Genomic DNA, 17,458 nt, shown 5'->3' on the forward strand with positions numbered 1-17,458 from the left:
CCTGGGGTGTCATAGTGGACTTGGTGACTCTCCTGAGTCGAATGGTAGGATCCCCTGTAGCGAAGCATTTTCTCCCATAGACTATAATGGGGTTCGATATTCGATCGAATAGTCGAATATTGAGTGGCTATTTGAAACGAATATCGAATCTCGAACATTTTACTGTTTGCTCATCTCTAATTATAATAGTTTGTGGTGTAACATAGAAGGATCTGCAACACTTGTTCAATAAATTTTAAAATCCAATAATTTTATTCATATCTTCTTCTTTTAAAAAATCCACAATAAACACTCCATAAAGATAGGAAGAAAAACACACGAAGGATAGTTGGACAGGACAATATAAAAACCGCTGTCAGTAACGCATAACTGTAGCTACAGTTATCTTTATGGAGTGTTTATTGTGGATTTTTTAAAAGAAGAAGATATGAATAAAATCATTGGATTTTAAAATGTATTGAACAAGTGTTGCAGATCCTTCTATGTTACACCACAAACTGGAATAGAAATCACTTGGGTCCTCAGTCCCGGAGGCATTTGGATGGTGCACCTTGTTCATCTGGAAAGGGTGAGCAATATTGGACTTTTCTTTTTTGTTATTCTAATTATAATAGATTAGTGCACATAAAATGGACTTTTTATTTTATGAGTGTCGAAGTTATTTTTATTTCTTGGATTGGTTAGTGGACTTATATTTTGCTGCTGAGCACTAGTACCAAAAATCCCAGGTATACCATGTACCCTGTTCTGTACCTTTTTGGATGGACAAAAATAATGTGTCAGGTAGTAAGAAGGTTAATATATAAAAGAAAATCATCATAGAATTGCTTGGGTCAAGAGGTTAGTTTGAGCATCTTCCAGGAGATATAATGGGCTACCAAATTTTATCAGGTCTAGGCAGATTTTCTTTTCGTCATCTGCACACACTTTACACCATGTAGCCCCCCTCCCCCTCCAAAAGTTGCATTTGGATGTTTGATGACGTAGCATCAAGGCACCATGAACATAGGATGTTATGGGACACCACTTTCTTATGGATTTGCCAATTCTTCTAAATATATAGGAAGGCTACATGTTCTCTGAGATCCGCCATGATGTTCTAGGACAGTTGGCATGTAAGGGTTAGGCTTTGAGGCTAGAGCTACACAGCCAGAACTCCAAGGCATGACCAAAGATTATGGGGTCGTCTTGCGGTTCCTTCCCTAACGTTGGTGAATGGAACATCATGGTCACTCCTAATGTGCTGCATTCGGGGCTTGAAATATGACTCCAGTCAGTAATATCAGTGAATAACTTGCTGGGCAACCAGATGATCTTTGGTGTGACAACAAGAGTCATGGCCAAAATCACCATGTAGCCCAGGACTTGGTTAACATCGATCATTACAAGCCTACGTTTTTGGCATGTCTACAGCAGGGCGTACGCCATGTTACGAGGAGGGCAACACCATTTATGATGAAAGCTGTTGGGGTACTTTCATATGATTTGTTTGAGTCTAAGACATTCTATATCACTCATACAAGTCGTTCACTACTTGTCAACCTTGTAGGCAACCATTCACATGGGCGTTAGCTGTTGAGTGCAGTCTTTTCTGCACATGATGATATACTACCAGAGATGACCCTTCAGATGACAGTATTTTCCCTGGTGACCTCAGATTATCTGCCCATGAACTCCTCCTCTGCCTAGTGAGACCACACAGTCACTCTCTCACCCAGAGACTCCTCATGTAAACAACTTGCCCATATCAAAGATGGCGACGCGGGCGGCCTAAAAGAAGGTCACCTGACTCGTTGTCTACGCCCCGTTTACTGTAGCGAGAGGTGACGCAGAAAGGGGCGATTCCGACGTTCTCACAACAAACCGCAGCTGAGCCGGGGACGGCGGGGATTACAGTGAGCTGAGCTCCGAGCTGACCGGACCGAGAACTCCTGTCATGGCCGACGACGCCGAAGTGTCCGTGGCCTCCTCCGCGGACAGAGGACTGATAAGCAGCCTGAGAGCGGCGGCCTGGTCTCTCGTGTACGTACCAGCGAGGCAACTAGACCTAGAGTGAGTGCCCGCCTGCCCGGGCTGCCGGGTAACCCTGTGGGATAGTAGCCAATGTCTATGTAACGTGTTTGACCTCTATCGCGATATGAAGCGACTGGACAGGTCAGAGGGGCGGAGACTCCGGGTCCTGACCTTACACTGGTGACCCCTGCAGCAGATAGACCTGTCCAAGAACTAGAGGTCACAGCATGCCGTGTGTCAGTGCTGGCTGTCACTTGTAGTTCTCCTTGTATGGTACCCTAGTGTTTGTATGTTGGAGATGAAGTTCTGCTCATGTCCTCCAGTGTCTCCATTCATTTACTTGTCATGTAGCTGTTCTATGATGTCACCTGATGGATTACTAGCTCTGACATCACTTGGTGATGATGATGAAATATTTAGTTACTGTGTAGGGGCAATGGGCTGGCGAGGTGATGGCCTTTATACCTGTGACCCCGATCAGATAAGGATTCCTGATAGGCACTGGCATGGGGTGAGGGGTTTGTTTGTGGCCCCCTGGGGCTGATGGTGCAGAGAGCCTCTCTCGGCCGTGACTGTATCTATGTGCGGATGCCCACTTCATGTTTTACCTTCTTTGTTGGACTCTCCATCTGGACAATATTTCTGTAAAGCCCCATTCAGAGACATGGGACGGTTGTAGAATTTTTTTTTCCAACAAGTCTGCCACATGTGAATGTTCCCATAGGAAAACCTGTTAGCAGCCAGATGATTTATCATTAAGGATCAGTAATTGCCATCTTGTCACATGTCACTGCAAGGATACAGCGGCCACATTCATTCATCATTAGAATGAATGAACTTCTCCTGTGCTCTGCCCCTTTGGTTTCAGGACACTGGCATTATTATTATTAATATTATTATTACTATTATTATTATTACTATTATTGTGGTTGCTACAGTTGTGGAGTCAGAAGGCTAAACCATAGACTCATCCAACTCCTCTATTTGTCATAACCTGATTCCTGTTCTTTCTCCGACTCCATCATAAGTGGCCGTGATCAGACAGAAGTAATAAAAATCCTCTAATCCATTAAAAAGCCAGTCATTGAATTCCTATGAAAGAAAATATGTAACAAACTATATAGCTAAATAATGATATAATTAAAAATGAACATAGACAAAAATTGTGCCCCCTTCCCCCCACCCCCCATGATTTGCCATGTCATTAATATCATGAGCAGAGAGGGCAGATCTTCGCGGTCTGACTCATATACTATTACAGAATAGAAAGGTGAAACCTAAGGGGACTTTACGCTCCTGGCCCAATTGTATAAGAGATCAGTGAGGACCACAACTGAAGACTTCTGTTATGTCCCAGCGAGGTGAGGACCTTGTCTGTTATCCTCTATGACTGGATCCTGCTGATGCTAACTGTGCCTAAATTATTAAGAGGTTCCAGCTTTCTAACAGTTCAGGTGCACTCCAGTATTGAAATGTATCAGTCAAGAACTGGCATAGATTTCGGGTATAACCCATGCCAGCTTTCTGACGTGAGTTATAGTAATCTTGTTAGGATGAGGCCGCCTTGCCCCAGCCCGTGTTGGTCTTCATCCACTTTCATAAAAAGCCGTGAGTGGGATATATAAGGGATAATATGGCACATCTTTCACGCAAAAGAGATGGGATAGGTGGGATAATAATTCCCCCTCCCCCCACACTGTGTGGCACCGTGTTCTGCAGATCATCACAGCTCTTCCCATGGGGGATCCCAGTGATCACAACTTGTGACATATTGGTGGCAGAGCAAACAGTGGATTTTTAAAGGGGGATTTATGGCTGTAGCGACTCGATTTACCATAAATGCCTGATAGATGCCATCTCAGAGATGGATCTTGCGTCTCTTCAGCGGCGCCCCATTCGCAGTCACAAATGAATGAGGGATAGCTATGTATCAGCAGACCGCCCCACTCACTTGTAAGAGACCTCTGGAAATAGCCGTACAGGCCGTTTGTTATTTTGGGAATGACGATATAATCTGTGTGTGTATATATATATATATATATATATATATATATATATATATATAGTGGAATTGTACGTGTCTATAGTAACACAAAGGTAAATCTGCTCTCTATATACTATCTGGTGTAAAAGTTTAGTATTTCTAATGTAGATCATGGCGTGATCTAAAATCCCTATTCAGTAGTCCTTCTCCATGCCGTTGCCGGGTGCAAAAGTTGAGCTTGCAGGACTTCTTTGTGCCTGATTTTAGAGGCTCTGAATGGAGACTCCGATGCAGATGTGAATGTAGCCTTAGGGCCAGTTCACTGGGTTTTTTGGTGAGGATTTTGATGCTGAATCCACTTCGAAATCAGCCTCCAAAAAAGCCTTCCAATAGAGTTCTATTTGGAGGCTGATCCTCACCAAAAAACTCTGTGAACTGACCCTTAGAAATCATTCCTTGCTGTCAGAATCAGGAAAGTCTTCAAGTTTCTCCTTATTAGAGGCTGAGTCTTCCAATATTGTAAGGTATACCACACGGTCGTACACCAGGAGACGTCATGCTGTGCTCCCCCCATATCAGACACATACATATATATTAGAGCACTTTGTAGATGCCCTTTTTTTGCTATTGTGTGAGTAAAGCTGTGTACTCCTGGAAGTTGTACAAAAGCAGGATATACTGCGTTGTTTATTGTATATGTTATGGCGTATCTAACACATTATTATAAAAAATATTCCACACATGCTAGAAATATGTAATTCAGTCAAATCTCTGTAATTCAGTATCTCATAATCCAGAAACCCTGACACTTGTACTATAGCGTGGAAATTCACAATATCCGAATTCAGAACACTGAGCACAGAAAACCCACCAGGGACTTGTACAGGTGAAATAGCAAACGTTTTAGTTGCAAATGTGACCTTTTTTTGTTTTCTAGTTACCTTTACAACTGAGTTGATACATTTTTGTATCTGTCCTATAATATTAATAATATTGGTATTGATGATCTGATACATTGATGCTGGATTGAAGAAAGTTTACTGTAGCTTGTACTCTTATTGTGCTTAAATTGTATAAGGCAGAAGGTCCATGTATAATACATGCATTGTAGTGTACAAACCTCAGTTGTAACATAGAAATACAAGTTCATGTTTATTTACATTTCCACTTGTTCAGTGAAAAAAAAAAAAAAATCCCTCGAAATTTTTCTGGCAGGTAAGTAGAGGATGTCTGGATCTGTCCTCTGTATGTCTGGTAAACCAGGACTGGGATATGCTGGAGCATAGAACCGTTTGATGGTGTATCCAGTCTCAGACCATTGCCGCACACTGACTTGTATGGATTCAGCTGCAGCAGAATCTCCCAATTTCGGGCGGTTTGGCCACTGTTAGTTTGCAGTGGTGCTGTTCACACCTGCATCGTAGCCTCTTTCCTAGATTTTGTCAGCGCTTCGTCCACCACTACTTTTCTTCCTACCAGAAGACTGCCCCATTATATGTCAGTGGGGTCTGACAACTACGTTTTGTGACGGAAAAAGCAACAGACATTAACAGCAGTGTGAATGCCCCTAACAGTGGTCCGGGAGTGATGGACAAATAACTGTGGCCTAATAAAGTAGTCTAAGGCTAAGTTCACGTCTGCACCAGAGTCTTCATTGGAGAATCCACTGCACAAATTTTTCTCCCTGCCGGGCTCAGCATTATAAAGCAAACACCCGATGGAACCAATTTTAGTCAAGGGTATCCAGGTATAGCCGCAGTTTTAGTGGTTTGGGTCCTCCGGTGGACCCAAACGATGGAGAGTCCAGCGCAAATGTGAACCTAGCCTAACAACGTGTTTCCCACCCCATGAACTGTCTGCCACGACTACATTTACTACCACCACTACATTTACTACCACAACTACATTTAGTTCCCTTTTATTGCTCATTAATCCCAATATCTAGTGACTGTATAAAGGGGAGGTCATAAATATCTTCATTCCAGAAACCCATTTGAAGCCATAAACCAGCTAAGCCCAGCTTTTTTTTTTTTTTTAAAGTAAAAATGCGCAATAAACATCTGCCAGAAATTGCTGATGAGTAGATGCTAAAAAGTGATGTGGTTGCATTGCTGTTTGCTTACTACATAGCCAGTCATGGTGGTGTCTGAATTTGGAGTTGTCATGAGCTGCCATTGTGCACCTGTCAGTGTTCCCTTACCTGCGGGATGCTGAGTAAGTCTCTCAATCACACAGCTATGCAATGTGACACAGTAGGAACATTACTGGAATGCTTGGGGCTATAACAAAGTCCCTATTGTCCCTGCTTATGTAACTGCTGAGTGTGCAGAGAAGTGGAGTCATTCAGTCATTCCTGTGTATCTGTCATCTGTTACGTCTGATGTTTGTATTGTCAGTCCTATGTGTCTTTGGTGTGTGCGGTTTTATATTGTGTTCATTCGATATTATACGGATATTCCCATCATGTGAAGAAAGGGTTATCTGACCTGTATCTTATTCAGCAGTCAGTATAGAGGTGGCTATACATGAGGACCGCTGTCTGCATTCACTTCTGGGGACTTCCAAGAATAGCTGAGCCTCATTGCATGGATTTTCTCAGAATTTACGTGTGGAGAGCTGCGCAGGCTAGGCGACCTCTACAAACACTGCAGCCTTGAGGCCAGCATTGGGGGATCCCATTCTTAAAGGAGTTTTCCAGGAAAACCTCTCCTGTGGAGATTTCCCATATCGGAATACTCCTTTAGGTTAGCATACAGTTAAGAATTCATTTTTATTTGCATCTTTGCTACATTTTCTCAGTGTTTTTCCTAATCCTATTAAATATGTAGAGAAACTGCTTATAATTCTACACCTAAAATTAACTTGCTGCGTTATTTAAAAGCTCACACATTTTTGAAAACGCAGCTTTTTTTTTTTTTTTTTTTTCTTCTCTCCGCAGTGTTAGGGTGCATTCACACTGAGTAAACGCTAGCTTATTTTGTAGAGTAAAATTACACTTGTAAATTTTGCTATCCCATTGACTTCAATGACATTTTACAGGCGTATTTTTACAGGCGTATTTTTTACAGGCGTATTTTTACACTTGTAAAAAAATATCATTGAAGTCAATGGGATAGCAAAATTTACAAGTGTAATTTTACTCTACAAAATAAGCTAGCGTTTACTCAGTGTGAATGCACCCTTACTGTACTATCACTGTAAAACACAGCATTTTTTTTCCATAGCAGCCAAAAAACACATCTGCTACAGCAAAACACTGTAGAATTTCCAGGCATCAAATCCTTTGTGGATCCAGTGTTGTACATAAGAAAACCCAAACGGGAAATCTGTCCACACATTTTGCCCATTTCCACTTCAGTAAAATCTCATTCGCATTGTTGGCACTGTAAAGCACTGCAGGTTTTCCACATGAATTTCAGCAACATTATATCCATCATGTGACCTTTAGCCTGGGGACATACCACTGCAGAAAGGTCCACTTCAAAAACTGCCCACAATGGGCTGAAGATCCTTTGTTGCTCCTACCCACATGCCCAAAGATTTCAGCCTTGCATGGTAAAGATTGAAATCCACAATGAAAATCTGCAGCATAAAATGGCTTGCTACATATTAGAGATCAGCAGTACTAGGCAGTTGACCCTATGGATTTTTTTTTTTTTTTTATACAGCATGTGCATGAAATTTGTTTAAATCCCATCCATTATGCTGAAACTGTACATTCCCTGCATTGAATGATAGCAGTCGTGGAAGCATTGCTGGTGTACGGGCGTCACATGGGTGACATCTGGGTGTCGTCCATTCTGTTGATTCACTACCACTGGTTAGCACACATGCGTGTGTGACGGGCTTTACTCCCCAGATAAACCCTTTAAAAAGGCCCTTTTATGTCCTCAAGCACATGTGATTTTATATACTGCTAAAAAGCTTTGATGCACTGTTGGCTTTCCCTTTATGTGCCCTGGGACTGGAGATATCTGTGTTGTTATAATGGCACCGATCTCTGTCCACTATCAGAAAGGTGTTCCTGACAGTCTAGCTGGGCTGTGTAGAAGATCCCGACAGTACTCATCCATCGCCCTGTACTGTCAGAGTCTGCGTCCCTTACCACCCAGCGATGACGCTAACCTGTGAGCAGCACCCCTCCTGTCAGTTTTTTTTTTTTTTTTTTAAATGTAGATTGTGAGCCCCACATAGAGCTCACAATGTACATTTTTCCCTATCAGTATGTCTTTTTTGGAATATGGGATGGAAATCCATGCAAACCCGGGGAGAACATACAAACTCCTTGCAGATGGTTTTATGCCCTTGGCGGGATTTGAACACCAGGACTCCAGCGCTGCAAGGCTGCAGTACTAACCACTGAGCCACCGTATTTATCCATAGAGTCGTACTGCGGGGCATTCCTCACAGTTCAGTGTCATGGCTGGGTTGTAAGGAATGTCCTCTCTGACAGTACAGGACTATGGACGAGTACTGCCAGGGGGAGCGTTCCTCACAGCTCAGCTAGACTGTCAGGAGCTCCATTGGTAACAGCACTGATATCTCCATCTCTGGGGGCACTTAATGGGAAAGCCGACAGTGATGTCTCCAGGCAAAGATGGCAGCCGCTCTACTGTAGAGCAGCCACCATAGCTACCAGGTCTTCTCTGTATTCTACAGCAAAGACCCAGAACTAATGCCCATGATCATCATCATTGACTCCAGGCATTGCTACTACATGGCATGTTCCTTTTTTCTGATCTATTACCTATGAATCTGCTACCTCCCCATTACAGTAGTAAACATTATACCTCTGTTATGTATGCCACTATTGTAAACTTGAAGAAAAACAACTTTGATGTGTTATGTAAATGAGGCAGTTGGTGCACTGGGGGCGGGGCTTCAGTCCTGTGAGATCTGCTCTTGCTGCTCAAGTACTATGGGTGATGGGGAGGATCCAAATCTTGGCAACGGGTGATCCCTTGGATGGTGGTGACCTGAACAGCAAGAGCATTTCTCCAGGGATTATCCTTGGAATTGGTTTTTTTTTTTCTATATTATCATTGTGGTTTGGTAGAGGGATAAAGAATGCTTAAAACACATTTATTCAGTTTCTTGAAGTGTTGCTCAGCTGGAGTGAAACCTATGACCTAGATACATGTATTTACACGTTTAAACCTTGAAACTTCACTGTAAATGCTAAAAACAGACGTGAAGGGGAAAAGCGCAAACGTATGTATATAGGTCAGCGCTCTGCGCCTTGGGACCTTCAGTGTCTTTGTGACTAAAGATTACCTGCTACATATTTATAGTGAGAAGCCGGCATTATGTTACCTTTTTTTAGCCTAGCCTCCAACTTTATCCTATCCGTCTATTCGAAAGTCCAGACCAGTCAGTATACAATTCATCAATAGAATGGGCGCAGCCGAACCCACGTATATAATCTAAGGAGTAGGCAGCAAATCTGAAGGTGAATCTTTATTTCATAGACAGCAATTCTCAAGAAAGGTTTCTATAAGGTCCGAAACATTGCTCTTCAGATTTATGTATTTTTGGAGTACTGCCTATTCCTTGGGTTATCTGTCTATTACACTGAGTGGCCAAAAGTCATGGGAAGGTACCGGATGTGCCGTTCATAGTGGGTCACCCCTCCGTGAGCTCTGATAACTGCAGCAAGACGACGAGGCGTGGACTCCACGTGGTGTTGGAAGAGTACTGGAGGGATATTGATCGACGCAGTCTGTACTGCAGCTCACAATTGGTCCTGTGTAGTTGGCGCTGGGTACATGGTGTGGACACTGGTATCCACATAAATGCTCTATGGGGTTGAGTTTGGGCGAGCGGGCAGGCCAATCGAGGGTCGTGAAGTCACTGGTGTGTTCAATAAGTCAGTCCTGTGCCACCATGTTGCATTGTCCTGTTGGTACACAGTATCCCCATCAGGGAACTCCAACACCAGAAAGGGGTGCAGATGGTCTACCATAAGTTACACGTATCGAGCATCGGTCATTGATCCCTGCACCCGGACTATGGGGCCCAATTGCGACCATGTGAACATGGCCCAGACCGTGACAGAGCCACCTCCTGCCTGGACACGTCCCTGTTGTCATTTAGATTCCATGACTTTGTGGGGCATACGCCACACTCTCACATGCCCATCAGCTCTGTACAACTGGAACTGTGATTCATCAGACCATGCCACATGCAGTCACTGTTCCATGGTCCAATGAAGATGGTCGTGAGCCCATGCCAGTCTTCAAGCTCTGTGTTGCAGCGTCAGTAAAGGGACACAGGTCGGGCATTGACTGTTGAATCCTATGTGGTGCGATTCTCGGCGTACAATCCTGGTGGAAATGGGGTTCTGGCGCTCCACATTCAAATTGGCGGCGATTTGACCCACAGTAGACAATCGAGAGCCCCGTACGACTCTGCGGAGGTGACATGATGCCCGTTCATCGAACACTCATGGTCGACCAGTTTACGCACCTGTCAACGTTGTCTCTGTAATATTGCAGGTCCACCCAAGACTCTGTTGACCTTGGAAACCCAAATTCCCAGGTAATCTCCAAAATGTTATGCCCCATGCGTCTTGCACCGACTGTCATCCCACGTTCAAAGTCATTTAACTCGCGACATACTGCCATGTTCACGAGACATCAGTCTGGATAGGCCGCATCGCGTCACACTGTTTGATCGTCCTGTCCGACACAAACTGCATTGACACATGCCTTCCCGTGACTTTTGGCCGATGAGTGTAAAAATCTCCATAGACTTGTATCTGTGGAATCCTATTAAATAAGCTGATCATGCACTAGACTACTGTACTAGAATAATGTACACTGAACACAATGATTTTGGTAGGACCTGTGACCATGTATTATGTTTGTGGACTTCCTGACTTTCAGGACAGCTAAGTTTGAAGAAGTGGAATGTTAGCATGGCTGATCCTTTTGTTCCCAGGAGATTAGTTGTCACCTGAGTTATCCGGCAGCCACTTTGAGTACGTGAACACTTGAGCATGAATGTTTGGGGAGAGGAAGCTGTAATATGATGGTCAGCCTTGTAGTACTTGTTTCAGTCTTGACTGAAGTGTCGTCTACAATTTTTGACACACTAAGGAATAACTTGCCTCTTAAGTGTTAAAACCTCTCTCTGGTTAAAAATTAATATTTCACAACAAATGCATAGTTAAGATGCCTGGTGCCCCTTTTTATTTATTTATTTATTTTGTTATAATAATAAATCTTGGGCTATATGTACACGTTCTAGTTTCGTCTGTCCATCCGAGTTGTCCATGGACCCATATATTCCGATTAATAAGATATATATATATATTTATTTATTTATATTTAAAAACCCTCATAAATACATGCATACACTACAGATAAACCTTATTACATGACTCTTCCAGGTCTTCACTATTGATGACCTATCCTTGGTCTTTGATAACCCCTGTAAACTCATCTGATCCTACAGATATAGGGTAATTTGTTTAGGGTCGCCCAGAGTAACAGATGCCAAGGAGGAAAGGGTATGGTAGATTTCAACCTTCACAGTCCTTTGTACCCATAAAGGATAAAAGTCACTTCTAACAGTGGCTTATTCTCATTACGCCTTTGAAACCAACATGCACATTGAGCCAGCATTGTATAATATTAATATATTGTGTGAAATACTTTGATTTACATTGGATAGTGAATATTTTATTTTTCTAAGTTGTGTAAAGTAGAACATGGGTAGTGTATTGTGCAAACCCTGTAAATAAATCCACATTGTTAGTGCATGTGTGCAGTTCTTGGAAGTGCTCGACTGCCAGAAGTTCTTCGAAAGAATCCCTGGGAATATAACCTTGTACAAACTGTCCTTGCTCCTAAACTGGCTTCTGTGTGACGAAATCTGCTCAACTTGCCAATGTTCGTGTGTACATGTGAACAATTTTGGAAAAAGCCTCTGAATATCTACTCATTAATATAAAGCAAAGGTTCTTTCATTTCCCAAGGGTCAAAGGCCAGTCAAAAGCTTCTGAAGCTTATTCATGATCTCTAGTTTATTGCATTCTGTGCCCTAAAGTAACATATAACTGTATATACAGCTGCAAGAAGTTAGTGAACTTTTTGATGCCACCTAGATTTTTTTTATATCGATCACGAATATAAAATGATCCCGATGTTATGTGAGTCATAATAACAGACAATATAAGTAAACCAAAGACACAAACCATTGTACTGTATGGCAGACTTACCAATTCTAAGAAGTACATTGTATAATTTTATGCTGGATGATACATTTCATACATCTTTTGACTTTCTCGTTAGTCTGTACCACCTACTGGCTATCCTTGGCTCAGCTCTGGTGCACATTGTTGTGTCTTATCCAACTCCTTATTTCCACTAAGCTCCACCATCTTATCAGACCACTGGAAAAAAGTGTCTAGAACACATAATAAATGTGGTAAGCATAATATAGCCAAGATAATTGGCGCAAGGTCCCAACGTTGCAGAAACGCAGCTTTTTTTTGTTACAGATTTCGCTGCGTTTTTTTTTTTTTAACCAATGACTACAAAAGGAATGGGAAATGTATAGGAAGTTCTTATACATCTCCCTTCTGCTCAATCCACTCCTGGCTTTGGCTCAAACAATCACAACAAAATAAGCTGCGTTTCCACAACGTGGGGCCTTAAATGTACATAGTGCAGGGAGAAAAATGAAACAAAACCTTGAAGTTGCTAACCTTAAAATTCTAGATGTATGTATGTATGTATGTGTGTGTGTGTGTTGTTTTTTTTTCCAAAGGTCTTATGGGTGTTTTTCGACTTTAACCTTCATTGTCTTATTTTTGTTAATAAATAAAATAAAGAAAAAAGTCGATCTGTTTGAAGACTCCATTGTCTATCACCCAGCTATTGACCACAGATAAGAATGCCGTTGGCAGAACAGGGTGTGGGCTACAGCTCTTATAAAGGGTAAGCAGCAGGATGTCTATCCTTCTCAGGGCTCGTTCACATCTGCGCCCAGTCTCCGTTCTGCAGGTTTCAGTTTCCTGCACAAAACAGAGACAGGAGATGGAAACCTGCAAGACTTTCTCACCCATTTATTTGAATGGGTTTGAAAGCTGTCCGGCCGTGAGTGGCGGTGAGCGTTTTATGCTCTGTCAGGAAACCGTTTTTTTAAAATCCGGACACAGAGTCGGACATGCAGTACTCTGTGTCCGGTTTAAAAAAATGGTTTCGCGGCGGAGAGCATAAAACACTCACGGCCGGACCCGGTCTGTGGTTTCCATCTTCTTGCATGCAGAAGACGGAAACCACAGAACGGAGACCCGAACGCAGGTGTGGATCTAGCGTCAGGTGACGTCTTATCATATCACCTGAGATGTGTGACAGAGCAGAGACCCTGCAGCTATGGTACCTCACTGTTTAGTCTAGTTATAAGTCAAAAACAAATCCAACAACTCTTCTTTGTTCTGCAATCTTCACTTGGGCCACTAAGCCTAACCTTAGCCTAACACTTGCCAGTTATGTAGGGGCTTTCCTTGCAGCTCTCATTTACACCTGACAGAAAAACAGGTTTGCTATTAAAGATAACTCATGCAGCATTGTTGCTTTTTGGTTCTTAGTTTGTGTACCTTTTGTCATTTATTTATTCATTGCGTACTCCTGTTGTACACTTTCAATAAAACGAGTATAGAAAAAAAAGAAAAAGATAACCACTGGTAAAACCCATCATCATTATTATTATTATTATTATTATTATTATTATTATTGTTTATTTATATAGCACCATTAATTCCATGGTGCTTTACATTTGGGGGTTACATACAATTCACAAAATATACAGGTACATATCATACTAACAGTGATCGGCTGGCACAGTGGGGTAGAGGGCCCTGCCCGCGAGGGCTTACAATCTATGAGGGAAGGGGGTAGAGACAGAATGAGAGGGGGAGACTGTACAGATGGCAGTGCGGTGATAGTGTTATTGGAGGTTGTAGGCCTTCCTGAATAGGTGAGTCTTCAGGGCCTTCTTGAATCCTGTGATTGTGGGGGTCAGTCTTATGTGCCGTGGTAAGGAGTTCCAGAGTATGGGGGATGCACGGGAGAAGTCTTGGAGACGGTTGTGTGAGGAGCGGATGAGGGCAGAGCGGAGTAGGAGGTCGTTGGAGGATCTGAGGTTACGTGTGGGCAGGTAGCGGGAGATGAGGTCAGAGATATATGGAGGGGACAGGTTGTGGATGGCTTTGTATGTTAGCGTTAGTAGCTTGAACTCAATTCGCTGGGCTATGGGTAACCAGTGGAGGGACTGGCAGAGGGGAGCAGCCGATGAAGATCGGGGGGTGAGGTGGATTAAGCGAGCAGCACAGTTTAAGGTGGACTGGAGGGGGGCGAGGGTGTTAGCCGGGAGTCCATGCAGAAGGGTGTTGCAGTAGTCTAAGCGGGAGATTATGAGGGCCTGGACGAGCATCTTGGTAGTTTCTGGGGTGAGGAAGGAGCGGATTTGGTGGATATTCTTGAGCTGGAGGCGACAAGAGGTGTTGAGGGTTTGAATATGTGGTTTGAAGGATAAGTCGGAGTCCAGGGTTACCCCAAGGCATCGGGCCTGTGGGACAGGGGTAAGTGGGGTTCCATTAACTTTGATAGATGGGTCAGGTGGAGGGGCCATACAGGATGGGCTGAAGATGATAAACTCTGTTTTCTCCATGTTGAGTTTGAGAAAGCGGGAGGAGAGGAAGGAGGCTACGGCCGCTAAACAATCTGGTCCAGAGATATATATTTGGGTGTCGTCGGCATAGCAATGGTACTGAAAGCCATGAGATTCTATGAGTTGGCCCAGGCCAAGGGTGTAGATGGAGAACAGGAGGGGTCCTAGGACGGAGCCTTGGGGGACACCTACAGAGAGAGGGCGTGGTGAGGAGGTGGTGTGCGAGTGGGAGACAGTGAATGTGCGGTCAGAGAGGTATGAGGAGATCCAGGAATGGGCCAGGTCTGAGATACCAAGGGATGAGAGAATTTCTAACAGGAGGGAGTGGTCAACTGTGTCAAAGGCAGAGGAGAGGTCGAGGAGGAGGAGGACAGAGTAATGGCGCTTGGCTTTGGCGGTTAGCAGGTCATTAGTGACTTTTGTTAGGGCAGTTTCAGTGGAGTGCCGGGGTCTGAAGCCTGACTGAAGTCTGTCAAAGAGCAGGTTGGACGAGAGATAGGAGGAGAGTTCTGAGTGGACATGCTGCTCGAGAAGTTTTGAGGCGTACGGGAGCAGTGAGATGGGACGATAGTTGGCAGGAGAGGACGGGTCGAGGGACGGTTTCTTAAGTATAGGAGTGACAGTGGCGTGTTTGAAGGCTGAGGGGAAGGATCCATTGGTTAGGGATAGATTGAAGAGATGGATTAGGGCTGGAGTGATAACTTCAGTGAGCTTGGGGATGAGATGTGATTGAATCGGGTCGAGCGCACAGGAGGTGAGGTGGGATTTGGAGATTAGGGAGGAGAGTTTTTCATCAGTGATGGAGGAGAAACAGGTCAGGGATGGGGAGCAGCGAGTAGTTGGGTGGATCATTACATCTACTACGGACAATACACACTATCACAGCTTATCTACTCCGTCACAGAGCATGCCTAGAAAACACTCCCATAGACCTCCATGAGTCTGCTCCAGGCTATTGCCCCCTATGGCCATGACTATAATGGAAAGCATATCGGTAAATGCTGTTTAATGATCTGAGGAGAAATTCAGGCAAAATAGCAGCCCCCATAATCCTTTATAGAAAAAGAACTTAAAAAACAAACAAAAACAAACTACAATCTCCATTGGAGAGACGGCCACAGAAGTCACCAAAAATCGATGGCGTGAAAAGTCCTGCATGGAAGTCTTTATTCTCTACTGGTTTCTGTATAAAATAGTGGACACCTGTGGTCCTGGGGTAACCGCTAGTTTTGTTGTGCAGGTCCCCTGGCGGACTTGAATGAGGGAGAGCCATGTACAGATGTGAACCTAGCCTGAAAATAGAAACAGATTAGTGAAAATTAATATGGTATATCTCACTAGCTGGCTTTAAAGGGGTATTCCCACCTCACATACTCATCAGTCTTCACTGCTGTAAAATCTTCTTTCTTCCTGGTTTCTTGCATCATTTGGTGGGGCGGGGTTTCACATGCAACCTGCCATTTAGCTCCACCCCCAAAGTCGCGTGTAGCTTTGCCCACCCATATTGGACTATGAAGTACAGGCAGCAGCAACTCCATTCTGTGTTACATACAGAGACAGCCTGTCTCTGCCATGATGAACACAATTGAGTTAGCTAGCCTGATAACTGGGAGAACAGAAGAAATGAAAGCAGCTCCTCTCCCCTATCTGATAGCAGGAAGCTAGGTCATGTGGTGTAGACACAGGAATAGCTAGATACACAGGCTCACTCCCTGCACTTAGCCCCTCCTCCCTTCCCCCTGAGAGCAGCAGATACATCACTTGACTCATGAGCAGATAAGTCAGGGCTGTGGACACAAAGAATTGAATAAAATAAGATAGTGGACAAACAAAGCAGTTTTGCTGAAGCAGTGTATTTAGGAAAAGTCTTACATTAACAAGCAGTATAGATAGGATCCTTGTGATGGGACAACCCCTTTAATAAAAAAAAAAAATGGCGGTGCATTCCTTTTTAACATCCCTTTTATCTGCAGTTACCGCTACCAGATGTTTCCTGTAACTGCAAATAACAGTAACACAACCAAGAAACAGAATGAAAACCTATGCCAGTCAGGAGCTGACGTAGCCATCCTGTATAACTCACTGGTGTGAGTTAGAAGCCTCTGTTCACATAAGCCTTGTTTTAATGGCCATTACATGGCAGCATTGATTGCAATTCATGTGAGTGGGGCTATTCTCCTTATCAATTTTTGATGGTCCATTTTAACCTTTCCACAAAAAGGGAGAAAAGTGCTGTATCTTTGGCACAAGTTGCACCACGTGATCACACATCTATGCAAGAAAACTGGCGTAGATGTATCGATGAATAGCCCCATAGTTTTGTTCATTTTGGTTAAAAAAAAAAAAAAAGTTCCACTTTTGTCTAGTGTGTCCGTAGAACATGGTCCTGAACATATTGTGGAATATGTGGATTGCTTTTTAAGCTCTTGGAGTGACCTTTGCAGGGTATCCACTCCTAGAGAGCAGCAACTGAACTGAGCTTTGTTTGCCTAGCTGTGGATTGATGTGCGCCCAGGCCTTTAGCAATGCTTTTGTTTGTTTTTTCCAGTTTAATGTTTCTCTAGAATACACCTTCAAAAAGTTTTACGTCAGAAGAACAGATTTGTCAGTAGCTAGGCTTTGTGTGTCTTCCTTAAAGACGATGTTTCGCCAGCTCCAAAAACTCCAGTTGTCTGCATCTTTTCATCGGTGGCGCTCCACTGATTCTGATGCGTTTGGGATTTTTCTCTAGCCCCCACTGTTCTCAAGCAATCAGTGCCTTAATTTTGGTGCATGTTATGTCAT

General features: G+C 43.5%; 1 protein-coding gene across 2 annotated transcripts in view; it reads left to right on the top strand.

Annotated features, from left to right (window-relative positions):
* Nucleotides 1–1,826: 1,826 nt before the first annotated feature.
* The window catches only part of ABHD5 (abhydrolase domain containing 5, lysophosphatidic acid acyltransferase), a 35,719-nt gene continuing 20,087 nt past the window's right edge, over nucleotides 1,827–17,458 (top strand). The window contains exon 1 of one of the 2 annotated variants that reach the window (XM_075271316.1): nucleotides 1,827–2,052. In XM_075271316.1, the coding sequence (XP_075127417.1) occupies nucleotides 1,937–2,052 (116 nt within the window). In that variant the 5' untranslated portion in view covers nucleotides 1,827–1,936. The remainder of the gene's footprint in view (nucleotides 2,053–17,458) is intronic. The other variant, XM_075271317.1, reaches the window with a different exon arrangement.

Source organism: Leptodactylus fuscus, chromosome 4 (assembly GCF_031893055.1).
Source record: "Leptodactylus fuscus isolate aLepFus1 chromosome 4, aLepFus1.hap2, whole genome shotgun sequence".
Classification (NCBI taxonomy): Eukaryota; Metazoa; Chordata; class Amphibia; order Anura; family Leptodactylidae; genus Leptodactylus; species Leptodactylus fuscus.